Source organism: Culex pipiens, chromosome 2 (genome assembly GCF_016801865.2).
Source record: "Culex pipiens pallens isolate TS chromosome 2, TS_CPP_V2, whole genome shotgun sequence".
Classification (NCBI taxonomy): Eukaryota; Metazoa; Arthropoda; class Insecta; order Diptera; family Culicidae; genus Culex; species Culex pipiens.
In genome coordinates, this window is record NC_068938.1 from 27,096,281 (window position 1) to 27,121,580 (window position 25,300).

At 36.0% G+C, this 25,300-nt stretch overlaps 2 protein-coding genes and 2 non-coding genes across 4 annotated transcripts in view; 1 reads left to right on the forward strand and 3 right to left on the reverse strand.

Moving 5' to 3' along the window:
- LOC120421281 (lachesin-like) overlaps positions 1-18,478 on the reverse strand; it is a 329,464-nt gene extending 310,986 nt beyond the window's left edge. Inside the window, exon 1 of the mRNA XM_039584474.2 lies at positions 17,156-18,478. The gene's annotated coding sequence lies outside the window, so the exon portion shown is untranslated. The remainder of the gene's footprint in view (positions 1-17,155) is intronic.
- A 2,757-nt stretch (positions 18,479-21,235) lies between these two features.
- On the reverse strand, positions 21,236-21,974 carry LOC120421299 (uncharacterized). Its single transcript, XM_039584489.2, has 2 exons — positions 21,868-21,974; positions 21,236-21,811 (listed from the first exon to the last, which is right to left on the reverse strand). The coding sequence occupies exons 1-2, from the start codon at positions 21,871-21,873 to the stop codon at positions 21,275-21,277; spliced, it is 543 nt and encodes a 180-aa protein (XP_039440423.1). The 5' UTR covers positions 21,874-21,974; the 3' UTR covers positions 21,236-21,274.
- Positions 21,975-22,509: 535 nt separating this feature from the next.
- Positions 22,510-22,581, forward strand: Trnad-guc (transfer RNA aspartic acid (anticodon GUC)). Its single transcript has one exon. It is a non-coding gene; the product is annotated as a tRNA-Asp (tRNA).
- Positions 22,582-22,682: 101 nt separating this feature from the next.
- Trnar-ucg (transfer RNA arginine (anticodon UCG)) lies at positions 22,683-22,755 on the reverse strand. The gene has a single exon. It is a non-coding gene; the product is annotated as a tRNA-Arg (tRNA).
- Between the last annotated feature and the right edge of the window lie 2,545 nt (positions 22,756-25,300).

The window sequence follows — 25,300 nt, forward strand, 5'->3', positions numbered from 1 at the left end:
AACAGTATTTGTTATTGAAATGGCATGAATTTTGTTATTACCGTCTGCCCGGGTGGCCATTTTGACCGATTTAAAAAAAATAATGGCTCAAAAAATTCCCTACATTCGAATTTTTTTGAACCTAATTGACAAGCCTTTAGGTTGCCGAAATTGACCAAAAATTGGCAAAATATCTTTTTTTTCAGTGTTGCCTCTCGGGAACTAATGGTAAGATTTTTGATGTTAGTATGCGTTAATCCAAGTTTTCAAATTTAGCGAAATTATCTGCGTTTTCAATAAAAATTATTTGCGAGTTTTGAAATTATAAAATACTTTTTTAATGTCAAAAATAACTGTGAATCTAAATACAAAATTTCTAAAAAACCTTCATTATAAAATTTCGAAATGATTAATATTAGAAAAAGTAGAAAATTATACAAAATATTAAATAACTAACATTGAAAATCGTATAACTTCATATTGCTTTTTTCCGTATATAACATAAAATCGAAACACTTTTCACAAATTATAAAAACGAAGTTGACTTTATAGCTGTCGGCTACCATTGCTAGTACCAACCACTAGTGTCTTCCTTTTTATCTACAAGGACTTCGCCACCCTGGGCTCTTAAGTGTATGAAAGTATGGCACGGAGCGACGGCGCCGAATACCCATATTTACACAAAGAATTTTAGAGCGCCCGCCGCGGGATTCGAACCAGTGACCTCCGGATTGTGAGGCCAGTGCGCGGTACGATTGATCCGATTATAAGTTTTAGCTAAATTTAAAAATGGATTGAAATTTCAATTCAAAAGAATCTCTTAAAACTTGTGTCGCAACTTTTTGGGGACAGTTCAGTTAATTCTTTTTTACCTTTTTTATGCAATATTTTCTATTTTCCGCCTTCGAAAAAAATTAATCAAAATTTTGCATGGAAACATACTGATATTCTGTTGTATTTTTTATTTCGTCCTTCTCTGTATGCATTTTTTTATTTTGTCAATTTTGTAAACATGATTGAACAGATTTTTCAATTACTTGAAAATCTGTTTGAGTTAGTTTTCTAACGTTTTTTTTCGTTAGGTATATTTTATATAATATGGAAAATATAACTGATTCATTTTAAATCCTTGCCGATTTGTGACAGTATGACAACTTTTGATTCCGTCATGTGGGTTAATCGGGGCAGCTGATTTAACCATGTCTTTGCTCAATATTTGTTTTTTTTTAGTACAGCTGTTTCCAAATTTGATGCATTATAGTGCTAAAAACCACTGTTCCTGTTTAGACTGTAGTCCCGATTCACCCCAATAAACGGCATGCATTTTGCTTATTCGAAATTGATTATATGATTTTTTAAAGAACCAAATAGATATTTATTGAACAAAAATTGTAGAGAAAATGTATGAATTTCCTAAATTCAAATAAAATGACGGTTTTTTTAATTTCTACCAAATATTATTGTAATAAAATGAGTTCTGAGCATTCAATTCAATATTTTTATATTTAGTCTATACTCCAAAAGATTGCCTGTCTAAAAGTCTATACTTCAAAAGATTGCCTGTCAAAAAATATCAAAAGGTTGCAAATTTTGTATATCTAAAAAAAGAAATCTTTTAATCATTAAGCTTGGCGTCAGCAAAAGGAAGAGTGTGTTATTGTAGTTCATTCGAATTGATATGTCGTAATATATTGAGAAGCCACAGTTTTTTGTCATATATTTATAAATAAATTTTAAAGCAGTTTATGAGTAGTCAGTATTTACGTCAGCGATGAATCAACTACAAAAAAATGAAAGCTGTAAAAAAATCTGTACTTCAATCATTAAGAAACTCATTCATCACTACAGAACTTATGGTAACATTTTATAAGAAAATTATTTTGAATTTATCATGCATTTTCTTCAATTACAAAATGAGCTTAACCAAAACTTTAATCCCGAGAATTCTTGTCACAACTCACCGACATCCTGCGTAACTTTCCGATTTTCTAAAAGTACCCCCAAGCCATCAGCCATCGTTTGGTGGCATCCTCCTCGACACAAAGTGTGTCCTTCGATAAGAGAGAACCATCAACGTGCGATTCGTGATTCCAACGGAACGGACACGGATCGTTAGGGAATTGGTCCCTCCTCTCTCCCAACATTTCCCCTCCAGTAATCCTGACATGTTGTCTTCTTCGCCCCGCAAGACCCAAAGTTGTTTCGACGAAACAGCGATGATCGCTTGATTGCACCGGGCGATGAGTCGTGATTACGCGGACCTTTTGCGAGGAGCTTTTCCACCAACCTTTCTCCCCTTTGGGAACGTATGAGTGTGTGTGTGTGTGCACGGAAAGCGCTCAAAGTTGTAATTTTGTTTCCGCTCTGGCACTCTTGGTCCACCCAGGGGAAAAAAGAACAACTTTTCCGGTTGGCCAGACGTTTGTTGGTGGGTTTGTTATGGTGGGTTACGATGAAAAAAAAACAGCTCCGAAAATACAAGGGAAGGAGGCGTGTTTCCGGTCAGATAATGGAGTAAGGAAATGAAATTTAATTCAGTGGCTGGCCAGCAGGAGAGAGCTTATGGTCGAGATAAGTTAACTTTTTGGGGGGTTTAACCACCGAAAAACATGAGTACCAGTGGAATCACCCTTACCAACAGCGATGGGGAAATTGCGTTTGAAATTTGTAAATTTTTGCTTAACATAATTCAAACTAAAATTCAATTAAATTTAAAATCGGTTGAAAAACATTTTTTTCTCTTTTTTCAATTTAGTTTATTGTTGTTTGAAATTTATTTTGATCATATTTTTTTTGTACACAAGATTAATTTTATTTCTATTTTTTAAATTACCCCAAGGGGTTTAAAGGTTTACATTTTAAGATGCATTAAAACTCTCGAAAATAAGTACTTTATGATTTCAACTGATTCAATCAATTAATTGGTGCCGTTTATCCTGGTAAACAAATTTTCGCTTTTAGTTGAACTGAATCAACTTAAAAAGAAGCATTTGTAGTTACAATACTTTATCAAAATATTGACCAATTTCAAGCAATCACAATAAAACAACAAATCCGCACCATATAAACCCAGAAGCCACTAATATCCCACGCAAACATTGCCATATCGATTTGCGAGGATGTGTTTATATCTACGGTTTCAGTAAACACAGAACACAAATCGCCGGGTGCTAATGCTACAAAAACAATCATGAAGTTGCCCTCGGTGCATAATTAGGTCCCTGGCTGCACTCAATTTTATGAGCCAATCCGCCAACCAACAAAGCCCCAAATCAATAAAACCGGAACTATTCCTGTGGCTTTCAACTCAAAGCAGCTCGAATTGCGACGAGTTGAAAAGTTCATAAAATCCAATTGATCTCTTCGAAGCCACTTGAAATTTGACCCACTTTCCTGGTGTCGAGGTTTTTCCTCCAGCAAAAGCGCCAATTCGATTGCAACTAATTATCAGCGGCTGACCGATCGAAGCTGGTGCAATTTGGAATTCGTGTTGGGAGGGGAGGGGTGATTTTATTCGGGGGGAATCCCACTTTAATGAACAAAAAGCAGGCGAATTTCTGCAGTAAAAAAACTTTTGTTCCCGTTCTCGATGAGCTTATATTGAAGGGGGAAGTTAACCCGTTAGTCGACTGAAGGCAGTGCAATTCATGTGGGATTTTGAGGTTTTATTTCAATTTGAATAAATATTGAGAAAATCATTAACATGTTATTATCAAGTATTTTAAAGCTGTTTTTTTGCAAGCATATTCTAGTATCGCTGAGAACCATAAAAATCTGTTAAATGCAGATTTTTTTCACAGAAAAGATTTATTTGAAAATGGTTAAAAAAAATTGTTTTGTTATTTAATTTGAAATTAAGCTAAGATTAAAAAAAACTATTCATGGCAAAAACATTTAAACATATAAAGCAATGATTTGTTGCTGTTTTGTAAAAAAAAAAACAACAAAAGAAACTTTTAAATATCAACATGTGAGTTCGTATAAACACTTTAAAATATGACTGTTTAAATTATATGAAACGATTAAGCTATTTTTTATTCGTGAAATATCTATTATTTTTTAAATTGCGATACGGTACAGTAGGGAAATATTTCCACAATGATTTCAGTAAATTGAAATTTCTTTTGTTAAAAAATTGATCTCTTATTGATAACTTTTTTTTTTTTAGAGTATTCTTAATTTTTCTCAGCTCCAAAATATAAGTTCAATTTTGCTTAATACAGTGAACCAATCTAAAAATCTCGTCCTAACATTGACACATTTTCTCTAACTGAACCAATTTTGTACGAGCTGTAGGCTTTGGCCAAGTACAAATATTGAAAATGTTGCAAACTTTTGAAAACCACGTGATCTAAATATCAATCGATGTGAAGACAATTGAAATATGAAACAAACCGTAAGTCCTGGCTACAAAGGTATCCTAGCAAATCAGGATATGTCTCATTTAACTAATCTAAGGATCCAATACATCGCTATTGATTTGTTTTAATTTCGATAAGTAATTTAAAAGTTATGTGTTCAAGCATACATCTAGATGTTATAAAAGTGTCCAGAAATCATCTAAAATGCCATTATATTACATGGTTAGGTAATCAAAAGACCTTTCCAAAAAGTTCAAATGATCTAAAAATTATGTCTCAAGTTACAATTATTTAAGTGATATCTACTTGGACCTATTATGTTATGAAGGTGGATCAAGCAAAGATTTTCTTACCCTTCGAGCAACGTTTATGGTCAAAAATAAGTGTTTTAAAGCCTTTTCAAATATTATACACTTTTTGAAAGAACACAAAATTTCATGATACCGTCATCAGGGGTGACATTGGGTCTGGGGGGTGAGATTGGGTCATACAAATTTCAGCATTTTTGTATGACCCAATCTCACCCCCAGACCCAATGTCACCCCTGATGACGGTAGTTTTATTTTTGACATTGAAAGTCGAACGCACCTTTGCTGGGTTATCGTAACTTGAAAAATCAACGCTATTTTGGTGATGCATAAGAAACTTATTTTTTCCTGTTTGCTGATCTTTCAGTGGCTTTACCTCTGCAACCCTTGGTCCAACCATCAATTTATTTTAAGCAAATTTGTAGGAAATTTTCTGATCTTTTCTAAAATCATTGGAATATGATCAAGTTTGGTCATTACTTCTACAGTTAGTTACGTTACGCGAAAAGTTGCGTTTTAACAAAAAAAATATGTGTCGAATAATTTTTCTTTGAAAATATGATTTAACAATATCAATTAAGTCAAAAAAGTAATTTGTATTTTTTCCACGTTTAAAAAAAAATTTGTTTCGAAAAATTGGCAACACTGCCAGATGAATTGTAACCAACTTGTGCCAAAGTTCAAAATATTTAACTTTTTGTCATCTGATACATAGCCAAATATGAGAGTTTTCCAAAAATGTTTTTTTTGCGCAACTCAATATATTGTGCGTAAAGTCGAATAAAAAATTAAGGGAATTATTTTTAAGAGTGTAACTACTTTTTCTGTGAAGTCTTTCCAACATTATAACTTTGCTAATGATCAAAAATTTGAATGCTTTTTTGTATATTCAGCTGCCAAAATTGTTTTAAGGCTTGTATGGACGAATTAATGATACAAAACTTTTTCATTGGCCATACAAATGTACATACAAAATTACATTGAACTGAAAATTAAAAAAAAAGTTTGCGAAAGGTTTGCTTCTTGAAGAATTCCGCAGTTACTTTTCAAAAGGTCGAAACCTTCGATGTAAACAAACAATCCCTCCCACTTACTCTAGTGACAGTTCACGTTGAGCTTGAGGGAGATAGACTGCTTGTTTACTTCCAAGATTTCACCCTGTTGAAAATTCACTACGGAATTGCTCAAATTTCTATTTATTTGTCTTATTCTCAATGAGTCAAGACCAAATTTTGCTTAAATTTTTTGTCACCAACTACAAAATTCAAAATTTCTTTTTTTTGGCATATAAATATCACGATATGATTTATGCTTTTTTTGCAGTTATGCTACATTAATTCAATAATTCAAAATACAATAAGTTCTTTTGCAATACATAAAAGAGTTTTGGAGGTCCTATCAGTTGTGTGTTGCATCGTAATCTACAATTTCTCTACAATTATTTAGAAGATTGGTAAACTCTTAAAAGTTGCCCTGCAATGCAATGACATGTCCCTCGGGTGTTGACAATTGAGTAACGGGAAATGGAAGTGAAGATTTTTTTTCAGGCCTGTTTAAATATTTTTCAAAGTTGTCTCTTGCCTCTGGCTAAAATCGAGATTAGCACAGTGGTCTGAGAAGTGAATTTAGCAGGAAGAAAATATTTCTGCTTCGGGGAAGCATTTTAGAGCTTTGGTGTCAAAGAAGCATTTTTTCATTATAAAATTCTACGTCTTTTGGCCATGTCGACACAAGGGTGGTCCTAAATTTTGTAATTATTTTTTTAAACTCCAAACTCTGATGAGACGCTTGTATTTTTTTGTGTAGGCAAAAAACATTCAGTTGGTTGAAAATCTGGTGTGAAAATCTTAGGAGGATTTTTTCGATAACTTAAATAAAACCAATGCTCTAAACTGCCCATAATTGAAAATTCGGCTATTATGCCAAATCAAGTATTCCGAGAAAAACGCGTTTTAGTGTTTGTCACAAAATCTTCTTCAAGGCAATTTCCCATAAGAGTGGCATATTAGCCGTTTGGTTTTTCGCATCGGCAGCCAAGTCTAAACACTATTTCAGTGAAATTCATGTTCCAGGAGATACGTTGGAACATCCTCTACAACCTGGTGCTAATATCTCGTTTTTGCCAAAAGTGGATATTAGCCGTTTTTTCAATGGTGGGCAGTAAAGTGCTAAATTCACTTCTTAGACCACTGTGGTTGAGACAAAAAATAGAAAAAATGTATTACTTGCCATGGTTCCAACATTTCAATGAAAAAATTGTTGCAAAAGTATAAGCAACGGGCTTACGACAAATTGACACCAAAATTCTATTTCCTCACGGTTTTGGGCTGAAAAGGCATTGAAAAACGTAATAACAACTAGGAAAAAGAACAGGAGTAGTTCTGCCCAACCGTCACACCATATCGAAAAATGGACCACGGATTCGTGATTAGGGGCCAACATTTCCTCTTAGGACAAAGTATTACGGAAATCAAAGAGAAGTAGAGGCAATATTTTCTCTTACATTTTTCGTTGCACACTGTGTTAAAAACGACTGTCCACTTCTGAGCAATTCTCTACGAAATCGGTCTTTTTTCTTCAATTTATTTTTTTGTATTTTTTAATCCGACTGAAACTTTTTTGGTGCCTTCGGTATACCCAAAGAAGCCATTTTGCATCATTAGTTTGTCCATATAATTTTCCATACAAATTTGGCAGCTGTCCATACAAAAATGATGTATGAAAATTCAAAAATCTGTATCATTTGAAGGAATTTTTTGATCGATTTGGTGTCTTCGGCAAAGTTGTAGGTATGGATACGGACTACACTGGAAAAAAATGATACACGGTTAAAAAAATTTGGTTATTTTTTTATTTAACTTTTTATCACTAAAACTTGATTTACAAAAAAACACTATTTTTAATTTTTTTATTTTTTGATATGTTTTAGGGGACATAAAATGCAAACTTTTAAGAAATTTCCAGGTTGTGCAAAAAATCATTGACCGAGTTATGAATTTTTTAATCAACACTGATTTTTTCAAAAAATCGAAATTTTGGTCGCAAAAATTTTTCAACTTCATTTTTCGATGTAAAATTGAATTTGCAATCAAAAAGTATTTTAGTGAAATTTTGATAAAGTGCACCGTTTTCAAGTTATAGCCATTTTTATGTAACTTTTTTCAAAATAGTCGCAGTTTTTCATTTTTAAAAATTAGTGCACATGTTTGCCCACTTTTGAAAAAAATATTTTTGAAAAGCTGAGAAAATTCTCTATATTTTGCTTCTTCGGACTTTGTTGATACGACCTTTAGTTGCTGAGATATTGCAATGCAAAGGTTTAAAAACAGGAAAATTGATGTTTTCTAAGTCTCACACAAACAGCCCAACATTTTTCAATGTCGATATCTCAGCAACTAATGGTCCGATTTTCAATGTTAAAATATGAAACATATGTGAAATTTTCCGATCTTTTCGAAAACAATATTTTCAAAATTTTGAAATCAAGACAAACATTTTAAAAGGGCGTAATATTGAATGTTTGGCCCTTTTGAAATGTTAGTCTTGATTTCAAAATTTTGAAAATATTGTTTTCGAAAAGATCGGAAAATTTCACATATGTTTCATATTTTAATATTGAAAAACGGACCATTAGTTGCTGAGATATCGACATTGAAAAGTGATGGGCTGTTTGTGTGAGACTTAGAAAACATCAATTTTCCTGTTTTTAAACCTTTGCATTGCAATATCTCAGCAACTAAAGGTCGTATCAACAAAGTCCGAAAAAGCAAAATATAGAGAATTTTCTCAGCTTTTCAAAAATATTTTTTTCAAAAGTGGGCAAACATGTGCACTTATTTTTAAAAATGAAAAACTGCGACTATTTTGAAAAAAGTTACATAAAAATGGCTATAACTTGAAAACGGTGCACTTTATCAAAATTTCACTGAAATACTTTTTGATTGCAAATTCAATTTTACATCGAAAAATGAAGTTGAAAAATTTTTGCGACCAAAATTTCGATTTTTTGAACAAATCAGTGTTGATTAAAAAATTCATAACTCGGTCAATGATTTTTTGCACAACCTGGAAATTTCTGAAAAGTTGGCATTTTATGTCCTCTAAAACATATCAAAAAATAAAAAAATTAAAAATAGTGTTTTTTTGTAAATCAAGTTTTAGTGATAAAAAGTTAAATAAAAAAATCACCAAATTTGTTTTACCGTGTATCATTTTTTTCCAGTGTAGTCCGTATCCATACCTACAACTTTGCCGAAGACACCAAATCGATCAAAAAATTCCTTCAAAAGATACAGATTTTTGAATTTTCATAGATCATTTTTGTATGGACAGCTGCCAAATTTGTATGGAAAATTATATGGACAAACTAATGATGCAAAATGGCTTCTTTGGGTATATCGAAGGCACCAAAAAAGTTTCAGTCGGATTAAAAAATACAAAAAAAATCGAATGACCGAAATCCTAGAGAACTGCTCTTCTGTAACATAACTTTACAATGTTTTGATATTTTTGTTTTAGAAATTTTTTTAATTGAGTATTCTTTATGTTTCCGTATTAAGATAAAAAAAACAACAGCAGTAACTTTTTAATTGGGCGTAACCTTCCTTGTTTTTGCCCTAGGTTACGCCCTAATGAAAAATATTTTATTTGTGTAAATTTTGTTAACAACAATTTAACGAAAGAGAGAGAGAAAAACATTAGATTATCAAATTCTTGAGTAACATCTGAAAAGAGTGTACAAGTATTTTGATAGCTGGAACTATTTTGTACATTCCGAGACAACAAATAACTTTTTTACAAAACTTGAAGAGTAAAACAAAAGCTGGCCTCCCTAAGTTTCAACCTTTCAACATTCCGGTTTTCGTCAAATAGTTGTCTGTTGTCTTGGAATATTGGAATTTGCAAAATAGTTTCAGCTGTCAAAATATGCGATCTTTTCAAATGTTGCTTCTGATTTGTATCAATATAAAACATAGTAGTTAGGAAATAGGAAACCAAACTAAAAAATGTGTATATTTTAGATAACAGTATCATAGAAAATTATTTACAATTAAATAAACAATAAAAACTGTAAACATCGGGTCGCAAAAGGACTAATGACGGTCGTTTTTCCACTCCCCAACTCATTTTATTTCTCACAACTAGTGGGCCGATCAATTGGAATGTGAAATGCGGCGGGAAAATATGCCATTATCGAGGCCGGGTCAACAATTGTTGCATGATGAAAGTTTATTTTACGAGGCCCGACTCGTTAACATCCCAACCGGTTGGGGGGGTCAATTTTTCACAAATTATTACCGAAAAATCGACCCCTCGGAAAATAAAAACTGCATTTCTCACAGGCTTAATGGCCCCTTCAAACTGAATTTATCCCTCCCCTGAGGTGGGTGGAACGGGGTGGGGGGCGGCTCGAGGGCCATTCACCATTTTCACACCGATAATTACGCAACTTTTGCGCCTCCCCGGAAAATTTGCCCCGAAGCCATAAAGCATCCCTTATTTTTGCCCGGCAGCTACAGCAGCGGTCGTAAAAACAGCTCAAGACACATCCCAAAACAACACGATCGCAAATATTTGGCCAAATCCTTCCTTCCAGCAAAGGCTGGGTGGGTTGGGCCACGACATTTAACCTTTTATTATCCTTTTCCGGAACCTTCTTCAGCGAGGTGTTTTTTTTGCTGGTGTCTTAAAGTTAGAGACAGTTGGGAAAATATTTGTACAGGAAACGAGAACAAGCAGAAGAAGAGGTGACAATCGTGTGCCGTTTTCCCCTCCACTAACCCGCCTATGGAAAAATTGTCCTCGGAAAAACAAGTGTTTTTCACGTAGGCCGAACCGACGTTTTTCCTGTCAGCAGGTGGAACCCGAAAATTTGCTGCCTTACCTTCTGGGAAGTGTTTGTGAAAGCTCTCTCCACTCCTTTCCAAAAGAGAGAGATGTGTTACAGCCCGTTTTTGGGGAGATAAGTATTTTTGTTTTGTCGAAACAAGTGTTGCTGCTGCTGCTTGTGCTAGGGAGAGGAAGTGGAAAAGGGCCCCCGCAGGCTGAGATTTTATTTTTGTTTAGTCTACAAAGTTGGGTACACTGAACTCATGTCTCATGTCTTTCTGTACTAGGGACTTTTTTGGTATAGAGATGAAATGGCTTGGCTAGTGAAAGTGAGTACGGTGTGGTGCGAGGAAGAGTGTGTGTGTGTTTTGGAGGGTTATTTATATTCATAAGAGTAGTCAAAGTTGTTCCTGGGAAGATAAAACACTTGTTCGAGCGTTGTTTATGGACTTTTGCCAAATTAGCTGCTACCCTCATTAGAAAGGGTTTCCGTTGATGTCGTGTAGAAGAATGTAACCTTTTTGTTTAATTTTTTGTCTGAAATAATGTTATAAAAAAATACATAAATCTTTGAGTAACGGCTTTGCTGTTGAGATTTTAAACATCCACCACAAACGTCCACAAAAATAGTGTGAAATTGAAATTGTTTTTTTTTGGATCGAGCTTAAAAATGGAGGAGTTAATTATACCATCAAAATAAGCCTTGAATCTGAATTTTCAATCAAATCAGACCACTTTTTTCTTTTAGCACCACCCAAAAATTATGCCGTTTTCGTGAATTAATATAAAAACTGCTTGTAAAATTATCTCCATTTTATGTAAACTTTCGTTTTTTTGATCGGAAACTTGTTTTTTTTTAAATGGATTTTCGGAGTGCCTTCTCAAAGCCCTCATTTTATGTATTTTATTATAAAAATTGCAAGAAAGGTTTACAATATTTTTAGTCGACATTTTCAAGTGTTTGGCTAAAATTTTATAGTACCATATATTTTTTTAAAGATAAGAGCAAAAAATGTCTCAACAGATTCATTTTTAAACAAGATGAAAAAATAAGCTGATTAAAGAAAAAAATGTATTATTCATATTCAAATATTTTAGAAAAAAATGAACATTTTTCGAAAAATTCCGACTTGAAATGCCAACAACTTGAAAACAAAAGTGCATTGTGCATAAAATAAGTAAAGTTATTTTCGATTGCACATTTCATTTCGCATCTAAAATGATGCTTGAAATTCCGCTTGACAATTTATTTGATTTAAAAAATTTAGTGCTTTTTGAAAAAATCCAAGTATAACTATTATTTATTATCTATAGTTAAATATCAAAAGTGAGATTTTATTTTTTCGTAAAACTTTTTTTTCTGAAAACTTCCTAGTCATAACTTGCAAAAAACACCAACTCGATAAGAAAGCATCTTCTTAAGGTACCTTTTTTCGATTTTTGAGTTTTAAGAAATCACGAATTACTTTTTATAAAGGGCCAAATAATATGATGTAAGCCATTTTGATTTGTAAGTCCTGATTTATCGTGATTATACAACGTGAATTGAGAAGAAAAAGGATGAGAAAATTTCACACACATTTTTATTTTTCGCATTGAAAATCAGATCAATGGTTTCCAAGAAATCATCGATAGAAAATTTAGGGTCAATTTGGAATAATTTAGGAAAAACTATTTTTTGTCATTTTCATTCTTTGCCAGGCCATATCTCAGTAATCAAAGATAGGAACAAAAATGCTTTTCGAACAATTTTTTTTTTCAAGGTTGGAAAAAAAGTGACACAAACATTTTTGTTGAATAATTTATTCTAAAAATGACTATAACTCAAAAACCGATGTACTTAATCAATTTTTACGAAAATATTTTTCAATTTAGAATTCAATTTAACTTTTATGAATGCTTTTTTGAATATGTTTGTGTGCATTTTCAATAACAAAACATTGGAATTTCACGGCAATTTCCCGGTACTCTAAAATTTGCTTGAAATGAACGCAAAAATTTGATATTTGAGTAGTAATGTAAAGAAAAAAGTTACTTTAAGAATTAGCAATAGTTCAAGATGCAAAATATTACCCACACACAAAACATTACGTGCAATTTTTGTATGAGTTTACGAATGAAGATTCAGCTATCAAAATTCTACTGAGACTTAAGAAATTGAAATATCAAAATAATTGGCTGAAAATTCTAAAAAAAATCCATTTTGATTCTTCTTAATTAGAATTAGTAAAAAAGGTAATATAAAATTTTGACTGTTTTCGTTTCAGCAAAAAGGATATCAACATTGATTATTTAGTAGAAGTTTAAAAAAGTTTTGAAAAAGTTTTGAAAAAGTTGGTCGTCGTTGATCATGGCCGTTCATGGTCACCCGCGACATACACGGACGACGAAACAAAGAGAAACGCAAAAAGTTACTTTTTCAAAACTTTTTTTTCGTGAAATCGCGATAACTCGTGATGTTTCTAAGCAAACCCCTTATGTCTATATATTAAAATTTTTGTAATTGTCTGCTCTACAACTTTGTAGAACATTGTTACACTCTAAAAAATAACCCTGCAAAGTTAGAAAAAACATGAAATTTTAAAATGAAAAATTTTGTTCTAAATGAAAAAATGACCCTTCTGGGTCAATGTCGATTCGAAAAGTACATTAAATTTCCCATAAAATGACATGTTCCAAAAAAAATTACAGTCGAGTAACGGAAAATGGGAGAATTTTTAAAACTTTTTTAGTGTTTTTTTCGATGAAAAATACGTTTTTTCGGAATTCTGAGTACGCCATCAAATCGAGCGTCTAATTTTACATAAAAGTCCCTTTGACACCAAATTTCTATCTCATCACCGTTTCAGGCTGCAAATTATTGAAAAACACCTCTTTTTTCGCATGTTCAAAAATGGAAGGGGTCGTACCGCCCCTCCGTCACGAGATATCGAAAAACGGACCTCGGATTCGTGATCAGGAACAAAAGTTACCCCTTAGGACAAAGTTTCACGCAAATCGAAGAGGGGTCGGGGCAACTTTTCCCGATTTCATGTGAGTTGGTAGAGAATTACCCTATTCGATTCTGTTATTTTTGGTACAGAAAAGTAGGCTTTTTCGTCGTTCAAGAATGACAGGAAAAGTAAGTAGTTTCACGACGGAATTGCAAAAACATTATTTCTATTCATTTAAATCATTATGAATTTTCATCACGTTCTATTAAGCTTGTTCACGTTTTTTGTTCGCTTCATTTTACAGTGGTTTCAATTTAAATAGAAAATAGCTAAAACTGCTTTGCGTTTAATTTCATAAAAATTCACATTTTATTATTCGTAGCTTCCTTCTCTTGGCAAATAATGTTAGAATATCAAATTACATCAAAATGAACTATAGTACAAATCATAGTTGAAAGGAACTCCAAAACTCTATTAGGTTATAAGAATTACGATATTATGAATTGATTATTTACCAATAAAAACTAATTGAATTTGATTGAATTATTCGTAGCATGATATTATCAAAGCTAATTTCACTGTATATTTACAAAAGATGATCTAATTTTCGTAAAAGCTTCGAAAATGATATCTTAATATACCATGTATTTTTTTTTAATCATTTTGACAACTGGTTTAAAAATGCTTGTCTTGTGGTTTGTTTCAATTCAAAAATCAAAGTTTTAATACACTGAGGAGAAATTTTTTAAGTGATCAATCGAATTTCGCGATATTGACCAGATTTCACGGCAAAAAAAGCTAATTAAATAGATTAAGTGGCTTCCGCTAAATCGCAAAAAATCACTTGTCACTTTGGCACTTTTTGTTTAAAAAAAAGAAGGCCGTTGCAAATATTTTTTCAAAGTTTATGTCGGCCTGAATAATCAGAACACAATTTTTTTTTCGAAAAACTTCGCAATTTTTAATAAAATTAAAGTTTAACCAACCGAAAACCAGTTAAAAAACATTTTCCTGCGTTTATAATCATATTTAGCATGTTTGAACTCCTTTGAAAACATTTTAAATTTTCATGAAATACCAATGTACCCCGAGCATGGGTAAATAACAAGGGAAATGCGTATTAATACCATTCTCTGGTATCAATATCAAATTTTGGTATTCCTGAACCCTTTAAAATTTGTCTTAAGGATTATGCAAGAGCAAAATGTGCTATCATACCAATTTAAGGTATTGTTTTGATATTGCAAAATTGCAGAATTTGTCAATGGTCGAACACCACATTTTGGTATTCTTTTGGTATTACAGTATTTTATCAAATTCCTCTGAAACTATGGGAAAATTTTGACCAATTTTGACAAAATAATTAATTTTGCGCTAAAATGATGTCTCAAAGCGAATGCTTTCATTGAAAACCGGAAATTTCAAACTTGATTTTAAACATTTTTGATATACCCCCTAAAGAAATGACTTGAAATTGTGGAAAATTTTCTAAGTCAGGATGGCACATTTTGGTATTATTTTGGTATTGAAAGGTTTCATCAAATTCCTCTGAAACTATGGGAATTTTTTTTATAAATTTTGATGAGATAATTAATTTTGCGCTAAAATGACTTGAAACCCAAAAATGTTAAAGCTGATTTTCAAATTTTTTGATATACCCACTAAGATTTTTTTTTAAAAACGTTGAAATTTCTCTAAGTTGGGATAACCAAATACTTTGAAAAACGAGTTAATCGACAGATTATTGAATTTTGGTGAATTTCAATCCAGTTTCATTTTAATAACACTTATTTTTCAATCTTGTTTTTTTTAGAATCTTCAAGAACTTCAAGCACAATCCGTTCATCAATGAGAAATGTATTCGAATGTAGTGAAGAATATCACTAATAACAACATGGAATCATCAGGTGAGTAGATTTTTGCTGTTGCATATGAATAATTTCCGTTTTTTTACTAACTGCAACTGCTACACTAAAAATGGTATGAAAATACCAAATTTTGGTATTACTTGTTCAAATACCAGCGACCATAATGTGCTCTTGGTTGCCCAGTAATAGATGGTAAAATACCATGAAATCATACCAAAATCATGTATGTGAAAGACCACAGAAATACCAAAATATGATTTTCCAAGGGCGCGGGAATACCTAAAAATAAAACCATGGCAATACCAAGTTTTGGTATTCAAGCAATGTTCAAAAATCCAGGAGACCTGATTTTGGTATTGAAATGGTTTTATTTTGAGGTATTATTTTACCCTTGGAATAACATGGTTTGGTATTGTTGTGCCCTTCCACATACAAGACTTTGGTATGATTTCATGGTATTTTACCATCTATTACTGGGCAACCAAGGGCACATTTTGGTCCCTGTTATTTGCCTAAGTAATACCAAAATTTGGTATTTCCGTGTTATTTACCCCTGCTCGGGACAGTCCCACGAAAGTTTTTTTTTTTTTCGCGAAAAATAAAAATTCCGTCAAAACATCGATATTTTGAAAACTATTGATTGGAACGCGTGTAAAATGCATTTTATAACCCTTTTTTGATCCAAATTTTGAAACCTAGGCTTGTAATTTCAATTTTTTATTTTTTTATTTTGGAGCACTTTAAAGAATATGCATTTTGAGATAATTATACTATTTGCTTCTGATGACTGTTGAGTATATGCGGAATAGCCATTTTAAAATGTTATTTCCGACTGTAAACTATCGGCTCTGAACAAATAAACTTGTCATTGAATTCGATATATTGATTTTCTTCGAAAAAGTTGGAAATAACATTTTAAAATGGCTGTATCTCGAGAACTACATCAGCAAACTTTCTGAAACTTTGCCCAGAGATACTTGACAGTCATATGAAGCAAAAAACATCATTATCTCGAAATGCATATTCTTTAAAGTGCTGAAATTGAATAGGTTGTTTTGGGTTTCTTATTGAAAATCGGATGTAACATCTTAACGGTGTACATCAACCAGAGCTTTTGCACCCAAATTTTTGTTACAAACATTTTAGTATCTCCTAAACCACAGGAACTATCGATATAATTTTGTGTTCATCCCCTAAAGTACTGCCTACAAAATATTTTACAATAAAATTTTACTATTTTTACTATCGGATTTTTACAGGATTGGTTTCGTAAGTTTGACAACTTTGAAATAAGAAGACAACAACTTCTTTGGTTACTGTGCACCCTTAAAAGGGCTGTATCTCGAAAACTACATCAGCGAATGTTTTATTTGTTGCTCAGAGGTGCCCTATGGTGTAAGGAACCGATAGACCCCAACATTGCGGATTGCATTTTTTTTCATAATAACGGTATTTTGAGCACCTTGCATTGGGTCTGGGGGGTGAGATTGGGTCATAAAAATTTCAGCATTTTTGTATGACCAAATGTCACCCCCCAGACCCCTGATGACGGTAACGTAAATATTCCTTTTTCATTCATTTTTGGCGCATGGTTTGAGTTTATTTTCCCTTGAGTATGGCTTATTTAAAAATTTAAAACTAGCTCAGTCTTTTAATTAATTTTGACCTCAGTCACACTAACTAATGTATGTATTGGGTTTGCATTTTTTTACTTTTTTATTTTGGTAACAGATACGGTTCGAAAATTCATGATGTACATTAAATCAAAAAATATAAACATGGATGGAATAACAATGTTGATGATAACCCTTTTGTACAATTGTTAGGGCTATTTGTGAAAACCGCAATATTTCCTTTAAAACGTTTGCTCCACTTACTTTTATTTTTGCAAAAATCTCGTTCTCGTTGCGTTATTTGGCACGATCGATCTATTTTCCGTCTCTTCACAAAGTCAGCTGACGTCCTCCTTCAAATCTACAACACCATATAACTCACTTCTACTAAATCCCAAAATTATAATCTTCTTTCGTCGATGCCGTCTCCGCCTCTGCAGCAGAAAGCCCGCTCCGACCCAAAAAAAAACTTAAACGGCTTCTACAACTGCAGCATCATCATCATTATTGCATCGAAACAGCTGAGATTTTCCCTCGCCCTTCCTCCGGTTCAACCCACACACACACACAAAACCCTAAACCGACTATCTATTTCAAATTTTCCGGCTTTTCTTTCTGATGATGAAGAAGCGTGGGGGAGTAGGAAAAACTGCCCGGAAAATCTCCGTTTAGCACGCGATCGATAGTTTTCACTGCCACTGCACAATCACACACCGCACACACACACTCCAATAATTCTCTGCTGTATGTGTGATTTTGTACGTGTGTATGTGTCGAAATTTTCCGCACTTATGCACCAACCAATATCATATCCAGGGTCGTCGTCGTCGTCGGCGTTTTCATTCACAACCAGAGAGCCAACCAACTAGTCGTGCAATAACTCTTCGCTTAAACTGCACTGAATCATGTTCACTGAACTCATAAATCACGGCCAATTTCCTGTTGCAGTGCAAAACCCCCTTCCTCCGTCCCTCACTCTTCCTTCCAGCTGATTATCTCTCCAAAGTGGGGAGTTGGGTGGTGAGCGTGGGGGTATGGACGATTTTCCACGCGCCGTCCACCAGCGAACAAGTGACAAGAGGAAAATTAATAATTCGCTCGCGATTGTAACGCCGATAGGCCGGGCTTCCTCGTCAGCCGGGTTGTCATCGGATCCGGTTCCTGATCACTTCACCACGAGCAGAGAGCACTATGCCTTTAATCTGATTATGTTTTCATTATCGAATTAATTATTCACCTGGCCGGGATCGCTTGTCGGTGTCACCCGCACTTCATTGTAGCAGGTCCCTGTTTTCCTCAGCACCCCCACTATTCCACAGCCTGTCCGGGAATGTCCAGGACCGGGACCCCCTGACAGCGATCTGTCTATTAGCCTTCACAACTTTTCTGCACCTCGCCGTCCTGTAAAACTGTCCAGGTCCAGAAGGTCCTGAATTATTGACGACATCCACACTACCCTTCCAAGCCCGGATTCCACCGGAATTCCCTCCGATCCCGACGACGAAATATCCTTACGAAAAAAGCGCGCGACCTGGCCACCGCCGAACCGTTCGTCCCGAGTGAAGGCGCCAGCAGAACTGACCTGGCCCTCGAGCAGCCTCCGAGCGCGATTCCATCATACGGCGACCTGGACCCTGACGTCCCGAAAGGCCCCGAACGCGGATTCGGACGGGCGCTCACGTGGACGTGGATTCGGGGTGGGCATGCGCCGTCCAGTGCCAAGTGGAGTGGAGTACCGAAATCCTGCTCCACACGAAGTAGGCGCGCGTAAACAACACACGCGTTGGCGAAACGGGAACTCACAGCAAGGATGCAGGTCACGAGCGAAGGAATGCGAAGTGGGCTGATGAGATACCGCAGTGAGCGAATTCGGCTTCGGCTGAGTGACCGAAAGGGGCAGGGGTTTCTGTTAAATTTTAATTGTAATGTATCGTTCACTATCCAATTCAAATGTAATATTTACAACAACCACCAACAAACCACAACCAAACACCCCCCCCCCCCACCCCCCCCCCCCCCCCCCCCACCCACCCCCCACCCCCCACCACCCCCCCCCCCCCCAACCCCCCCCCCCCCCACCCCCCCCCCCCCCCCCCCCCCCCCCCCCCCCCCCACCCACCACCCCCCCCCCCACACCACCCCCCCCCCCCCCCCCCCCCCCCCCCCACCCCCCCCCCCCCCACCCCCCCACCCCACCCCCCCCCCCCACCCCCCCCCCCCCACCCCCCACCACCCCCCCCCCCACCGCACCCCCCACCCACCCCCCCCCCCCACCCCCCCCCCCCCCCCCCCCCCCCCCCCCCCCCCCCCCCCCCCCCCCCCCCCCCCCCCCCCCCCCCCCCCCCCCACCCACACCCCCCCCCCCCCCCCCCACCCCCCCCCCCCCCACCCCCACCCCCCCCCCCCCCCCCCCCCCCCCCCCCACCCCCCCCCACCCCCCCCCCCCCCCCCCCCCCCCACACCCCCCACCCCCCCCCCACCCCCCCCCACCCCCCACCCCCACCCCCCCCCCCCCCCCCCCCACCCCCCCCCCCCCCACCCCCCCCCCCCCCCCCCCCCCCCACCCCCCCCCCCCCCCCACCCGCCCCCCCCCCCCCCCGCCCCCCCCCCACACCCACACACCCACCCCAAACACCCCCACACCACACCCCCCCCCCCCCCCACCCCCCCCCACCCACCCCACCCCACCCCCCCCACCCCCCACCCCACCCACCCACCCCCAACCAACCCCCAACCCCACCCCCCCCCCCCCCACCCCACCACCCCCCCCCCCCACCCACCAACCCCCAAACCAACCCCCCCACCAACCCACAAAACCACACCACCCAACCACCCAACCCCACACACCAACCAAAAACAAAACCAACAAACCACCACCCCACCCCAAACCCCACACAACAAACCACCCCCAACCCCAAACCCCACCCACCACCACAAACCCACCACCCCACACCCCCCCCCACACAACACACCCCCACCCCCCACACCCACCACACACAACCACCACCAAAACCAAAACCCCACCACAAACCCACAAAACAAACACAACCCAAACACACCCACCAACACAACCACACAACAACCCCACCAACACCCACACCCCCACCCCCACACCAAACACCACACACAAACAACACACACACAAAACACAAACCAAAAACCAAAACAACAACACCCAACAACCACACCAAAACAACAACAAACAACCCACACCCACAACCCCCACCAACCACCCAAACACAACACCACACAACACAAAACAAAAACAAAAACAAAAACAAAAACAAAAACAAAAACAAAAACAACAACACACACAAAAACAAAAACAAAAAACAACAAACCAAAAACAAAACACCAAAAACAAAAACCAAAACAAAAAACAAAAACAAAAACAAAAACAAAAACAAAAACAAAAACAAAAACAAAAACAAAAACAAAAACAAAAACAAAAACAAAAACAAAAACAAAAACAAAAACAAAAACAAAAACAAAAACAAAAACAAAAACAAAAACAAAAACAAAAACAAAAACAAAAACAAAAACAAAAACAAAAACAAAAACAAAAACAAAAACAAAAACAAAAACAAAAACAAAAACAAAAACAAAAACAAAAACAAAAACAAAAACAAAAACAAAAACAAAAACAAAAACAAAAACAAAAACAAAAACAAAAACAAAAACAAAAACAAAAACAAAAACAAAAACAAAAACAAAAACAAAAACAAAAACAAAAACAAAAACAAAAACAAAAACAAAAACAAAAACAAAAACAAAAACAAAAACAAAAACAAAAACAAAAACAAAAACAAAAACAAAAACAAAAACAAAAACAAAAACAAAAACAAAACAAAAACAAAAACAAAAACAAAAACAAAAACAAAAACAAAAACAAAAACAAAAACAAAAACAAAAACAAAAACAAAAACAAAAACAAAAACAAAAACAAAAACAAAAACAAAAACAAAAACAAAAACAAAAACAAAAACAAAAACAAAAACAAAAACAAAAACAAAAACAAAAACAAAAACAAAAACAAAAACAAAAACAAAAACAAAAACAAAAACAAAAACAAAAACAAAAACAAAAACAAATTTATTACAAAATTTTACTTCTCGATACTAGTGCTGAAATGTTCAGTTTTTCAGCATTCGTGTTGAAGGGTTTTAATTTCCATTCTTTTATTTTTGGTAGAGAATAGTAGGCCGTTTCATCGCTCGAGAATGACATGAAAAGTAAGTTGTTTCACGATAGAATTGCATAATGGTATTTGAAAAACGGCATTGTCAGATCACTAAGGCTAACTGTTAATTAAAACCAGCAACAAAACCAAGAAGTCATTTTTCAATTATTTATTCCATCATCAACTTGAAACCCCTCCCCACTTCAAAACAGTCCCCAGTGCTTCTTCTGGTGATGCTCCTTGATGTGCACCGTCACCGGGACATGCTTCTCCACGAACACCGGCTTCTGGACATACACTGGAACGGGCTTCTCAACGTGAACTGCGTACGGCTTGGGCACTTCGACGTACTCCTTGTGGACAACCGGGACCTTCACCTCGACCGGGTACGGCACGGGACGATCCACGTGGACGGCGACCTTCTTCTCGACGTACACCGGGACGTTCTTCTCCACCACCACCGGGACCTTCTTGACGATCTCGACCGGGTATGGCACCTTCACCGGAACGGCCACGTGCTTCTCGACCTCAACCGGGTACGGCACGGCCACGTTCTTGGTGATGATCTCCTTGTGGTGATAATCGACGATCTGCTCGTGATGGTCGTTGAATCCGTTGAATCCGTCAAATCCGTGATGGTGATCGTCCAGCTCCCACAGACCTCGTTTGTCCTTCTTGGAGGAGTCGTCGACTGCCGCGCAGGAAGCGATGGCCAGGGCCATGGACAACACAATGAACGCCTGAGGAAAAATCTCTAATAATTATTTTGAACAAATATCAAGTAATTCTCACAAACCTTCATGTTGAAAAGCCGTTGACAGACGATTTGAGCTGCGCTCCAGTGATTTTCGGACCGAACTGAGCCGATTTGATGACCACAAGCCAATGATGATGATCTGGGCGGACGGAGCTGATTTTATACGATTTTGGGTTTTTGGACTTGGTCAAAGCCTCTTAATTGGTTGCACTTGCTTTTGCAGTGCGTTTTTCGATTTTGTAAACAGCCATGATTGCAGCAAATTGTTGTACTTTGTTTTGGTTTTCAATGCTACTTTTCTCCATTGCATTTAGTTGACATAGTTTGAGGAAGGATTTTTTTTAAATTATTTTTTCTTTATTTTTTGTTTCAAGAGTTGATCATAACCTTGGTGTTTTTTTAATAAATCTCTAACTTTATAAATTATATAATTCAATAAAGTTTTAAAACGCAAATTACAACAAAACTTCAAATCTCCTCGGAAATACTGATCAAGGCAAATTCAACAAACAAAGTTGGAAAAACTAGAAAACTTGGTTAGTAAAGCATTTTTTGTATAATTGAACTAATTTATTAGTCTAAACTGATTGTTAGATTTGCCAAATTCCAGCGAGACATTTTAAATCTCCATAAAAAATGAAACGGTACTAATCCAATTGTCAAACATCATCATTCATCAATTCCTCGATAGTATAGTGGTCAGTATCCCCGCCTGTCACGCGGGAGACCGGGGTTCGATTCCCCGTCGGGGAGGAATGTTTTTTTATAGCAATAATTTTAAAGTAGACACGCATGATAAAGTCAACTAGATTAAAAAAAAAACTCTATAAATAGCAACAAAATATCGATTCAGTCGACCGTGACAGGACTCGAACCTGCAATCTTCGGATCCGAAGTCCGACGCCTTCTCCATTAGGCCACACGGCCACTTGTGAAAACAATTGAAATTGAATCACCGCGGACAGTCATTTTTTGTCGTTGCATTGCTTCGCTGGAATTCCATATTTCTTTTATAAAAACAATATAGTTCAAAGTATGTGACAATGATAGTCTTAAAAAAAATAAAATAAAAGTGATTTTTTCAGTAAAAAGTCGTCTAACGTATTCAGGAGCACTTGGCCTGAAACATTTCAAAAAGAAACAAAATAATACCCTCTGCCCATTTTTTACACCCGAAAACGCCCCAGGGCACCTGAGGTCAGTAACATTGTAAACATTCCCCTACTCAATTGCCCGGTTGGGCGGTACAAATTGCATTATTTTGGCGGTACTTTTCCCTTGCTTTGGGATCCAAACCGCCCAGGCGGTTTGGATAGTTGATGCTATACAAAACACAAGTAAACAAGACCCTTTTCGATCCCTTTTCCCCATGAAAATTATCAAGATTTTTTCTTTTCTTTCCATCAAGCAACTTCCACGTGAATGGGTTTCCCTTTTTTTCGATAGCGGAGGAGGAATGTTCCTACCCACGAGAAAGGAAATGAAATTTTTCGCCGCAATCGAGACTGAAGCTAAAAACCGGAAATCAACCAGGAATTTTCTGACCCAAATAGTACTTCGAAGGGGGAAAAGGGAGTGTGAAAATGATTTGCCCTCCGAGAAAAGGGGCAGCTTCTTTTTTATTACTCAATCCAGACCAAATTATTGTCGGAACAGCGGGCAAGGACCAACCATTCACCGCACACACGTTCCACGAGGTAAGTTTTGTAGTTTCCTGAATGATTTGATGATATGAAAGGAACTGTGATATGGTGAGATCTTGGAAATCTTTGCTTAAATTTATTTTTCTTTTCAAATTTAAATGTTGAGGCAATTTTGGCAGCATTCCTCGAGCTGTATCATGAGAATGGTTTTCTGATTGATTTACTGTCTTGAGCAAAATGATAAATGTTCCTTGGTCCTAACCTGTTCTCAGCACCTCAGAGGACCTAATAGAATAAGAAATGAACAAAAAAATGTAAATATTTTGATAAGAGTTCTTTACATAAGAATTAGTTGCTATTTAAGTTTTTTTAAATGTATCACTGTATGTTAGAAAAAATAACAAATGTGCTCAAAATAACCAAAAAGGTTATTTTTTAAGGTAGCGGCAAGACCGTCAAAATTAGTTTGGTAATGTTTAATTTTTTTCGAGCAGTATGTTTTTTGAAAGGCATCTTAAATAAGGTCAATCGAAATTGTTTAGTTGTTAAATCAAATTTAAATTGAAAGGATCTTATAAGAGTTGACAACACATGAATTGTATTTTTGTTGTATCCACTTGAAAGTGTGTTTTTGTACTGAGATTTTTATGAATGAAATAAATTATTTTTTTGAGTACCATATTTTATATACTTTTATATCGATCCTGACACTTAAAAATAATCATCACTGCTCACTAAAGATATCGAGGCAGTCAAATTTTAAAAAAATGTTAACTGTTTATTTCAATCATTTTACTTTTTGGCAATCACTTCACATTTTCTTTAAAATATGTTGACCATGCGTAATTATAACTGATAATGTTTTTTTCCTAAAAATCAACAAATAAAATTCTATATAAAAACTTAGACTGACGTATGCTAAGACACAGCTGAAATAAAAGTTAATAAGAAACATGAGCTTTTCTGAAAAGTTTAACCAAATTTTTAAAACCTTCAAATTGTTAATAACACAGCATATAAGGCCAATGCAAATATTTTCAAGGTTTTTGTCCCTCGGCTCTGGCCGGGGTCGAGGTAGGTGGGGCAAAAAAATAAAAAATATAAAAAATAAATACCAAGCCAAACTCTCAACATGTGTATGCAAAAAGTGTTCTTAAATGCATTTTACACTAGTTAAGTTCTTTTGCAATCATTAGTCTTCAAAAAATGTAAGATTTGACGAAAACAAAAATTTTAAGGAAAAAACACTTTTTGCAATACTAAAGATCGAAATTTTTTTTTTGCAATACTAAAGATCGAAAATTTTCAAAAATTCAATGGATTTTTAAAATCAATCCAAACATGCTTAAAAATGATTCTGAACGCAAGGGAATGCATTTTGAATTGATTTCAGCTGATTGCACTTAAATTTCCATTGAAATTTTGAAGCTTTTTGAAAAAAAAAATTTTTTTTCGCCCTGATTTTTTGGGCCAACTTTGAAGGGGACAAATAAAATTTCTACCAGCCTTATGATCTGATTTAAAATGTTTAAAATAAACATTCGAGGTTTGTTTCTCTATACAGCAAACAATGTTTTGGAATTTTTAATGTTGAACTTTTCTTTTGTAGAGGTCTTTGAACAATTCACATAAACTTTAAATTGCTGCAAAAATTTTAATTTTTTGTCGCCTCCCCCTTCAAAATCGGCCCGTAAAATCAGGGGCAAAAAGAATATTTTTTTAAACTTCAAATTTTCAACTGATTTCAATGAATAGTCAATTGTAATTGGCGAAATCAATTTACAATGCTTTCCCCTGTATTTAGAATCATTTTAAACATGTGTTGTTTT